Source organism: Propithecus coquereli, unplaced genomic scaffold (genome assembly GCF_000956105.1).
Source record: "Propithecus coquereli isolate 6110/MARCELLA unplaced genomic scaffold, Pcoq_1.0 Scaffold79, whole genome shotgun sequence".
Lineage (NCBI taxonomy): Eukaryota > Metazoa > Chordata > Mammalia > Primates > Indriidae > Propithecus > Propithecus coquereli.
The window spans coordinates 6,042,186-6,043,753 of NW_012154062.1; the positions used below are offsets into that span (position 1 = coordinate 6,042,186).

Sequence of the window (1,568 nt, forward strand, 5' to 3'; positions counted from 1 at the left end):
AAAGGCTCGCTTGACCGCTTGCTCAAAAGGGTCTTTATTGAGGTGTTAAAAATATTTAAAATATTATTTTCAAAAGTAATGAATGTTTATTCTAAAAAATACATATACAAAAGAAGGAACAAGCTTCAAAATTAGGCTATTTTCAATGCCCACTATTACAAAACAAATTAGATGAATGTCTTTAGATATTTATATCAGCAGGCACTTGCATTTTAAGCCTTGGCTTTTTAACTTGCAATCAAAACAGCCCTAACTAATGCACACCAAACAGCCCTAACTAATACAAAACTGCCCTCTCCCTGCCTCATGGCTGCCCCTCCTGAGACCCTCCTGGCAGGAGTGGCACAGTTAAACAAGTTAAGTATGTCAGAAAACCCAGGCTCTTTCTTGAGCCATTTACGTCTCCCATCAAACAATCACTAAGCCTTACAGATTCCAGCATGTAAATATCTTTGGAAATTATCTACCCCTCTTCTGCCCCTGCTCAAATCACCTGCATTCATCAATAGCCTTCAAACCATTTCGCTGTCTATAATACTGATTTTTGTTCACCCACTTATCAATGTTAAGTAAGCCTTCTAAAATGCCATGCTTACCTCTGCATGTTTCTGCCTAGACCCTTTGCTTCTCTTTGCTCTTAGGATAGGGTCCAAATCCTTGACTTACTAGGCTGTGCATGATTTAGCTCCTTCCTACCTTTTAACTTCATTTCTATTCAGTGTACACTTGGTTTTCCAGGAATGCTGAACTTCTCTCTGTTTCTCAAATATGGCAAGCTGCTTCCTACCTCAGGGCCTTGGCATATGCTGTTTCCTGCTCCTGACTCTTCCTTTCAATATCCCTGGCACAGTCCTTGCTTTTCTCCTAGTACAAGGCTACTCAATTACATGTGTTTGGTTTTCCATTTTTCTTCTTTGTCCAGCTGGGGCTTCCATGAGGGCTGGGACCTCCAACTCGTACCACGTTGTATTTTCCATATTATCCCTGTGCCTGAAATAGCAGCTGTCGAATAAATGAATGAACGATAAACTCAAAGAAATGTGCAACACATATGACCGACAATTGTGAACCTTAAATTATAAAGAACTTCTATGAATCATAAAGAAATAAAATATACCACAAAGAAAAATGGTGAAAGAACATAAATCAGAAATTCACATGAAAACTACAAATAACTAAACAAAAGAAAAATATAAATGCCAGTGGTCATCCAAGAAAATAGTTTATCACAATAAGTTATCATTTCATTGTCTGCAAGATTTTTATTAATGATAATATCTATTACTGGCGAAAAGGCCAGGAAAAAGAAACTGCTGTAAGTTGATAGGGAAGTTCTAAATTTGTACTTCCTTTTTTCAGGATATTTATCAGAAGTCTTATATTTTTTCCATGTCATTGACAACGCAATTCTGTTTAACTATAGTGGAATACCCCAAACCAAATCTTTGATAATATAGATTACATAATGTTTCATTCACGTTGTGCTTTGCAGCCATAAAACACGTTATAAAAGAACATGGATTAGAATAGGAAATGGTCATAATTTATTGTTGAAAAAATAGATTATA

General features: G+C 36.2%; 1 protein-coding gene across 1 annotated transcript in view; it reads left to right on the top strand.

The window, feature by feature from the left end:
* The window catches only part of ADAM7 (ADAM metallopeptidase domain 7), a 194,051-nt gene that overhangs the window by 12,485 nt on the left and 179,998 nt on the right, over positions 1 to 1,568 (top strand). The window contains exon 6 of the mRNA XM_012662921.1: positions 923 to 956. Coding sequence (XP_012518375.1) covers positions 923 to 956 — 34 coding nt within the window. The remainder of the gene's footprint in view (positions 1 to 922; positions 957 to 1,568) is intronic.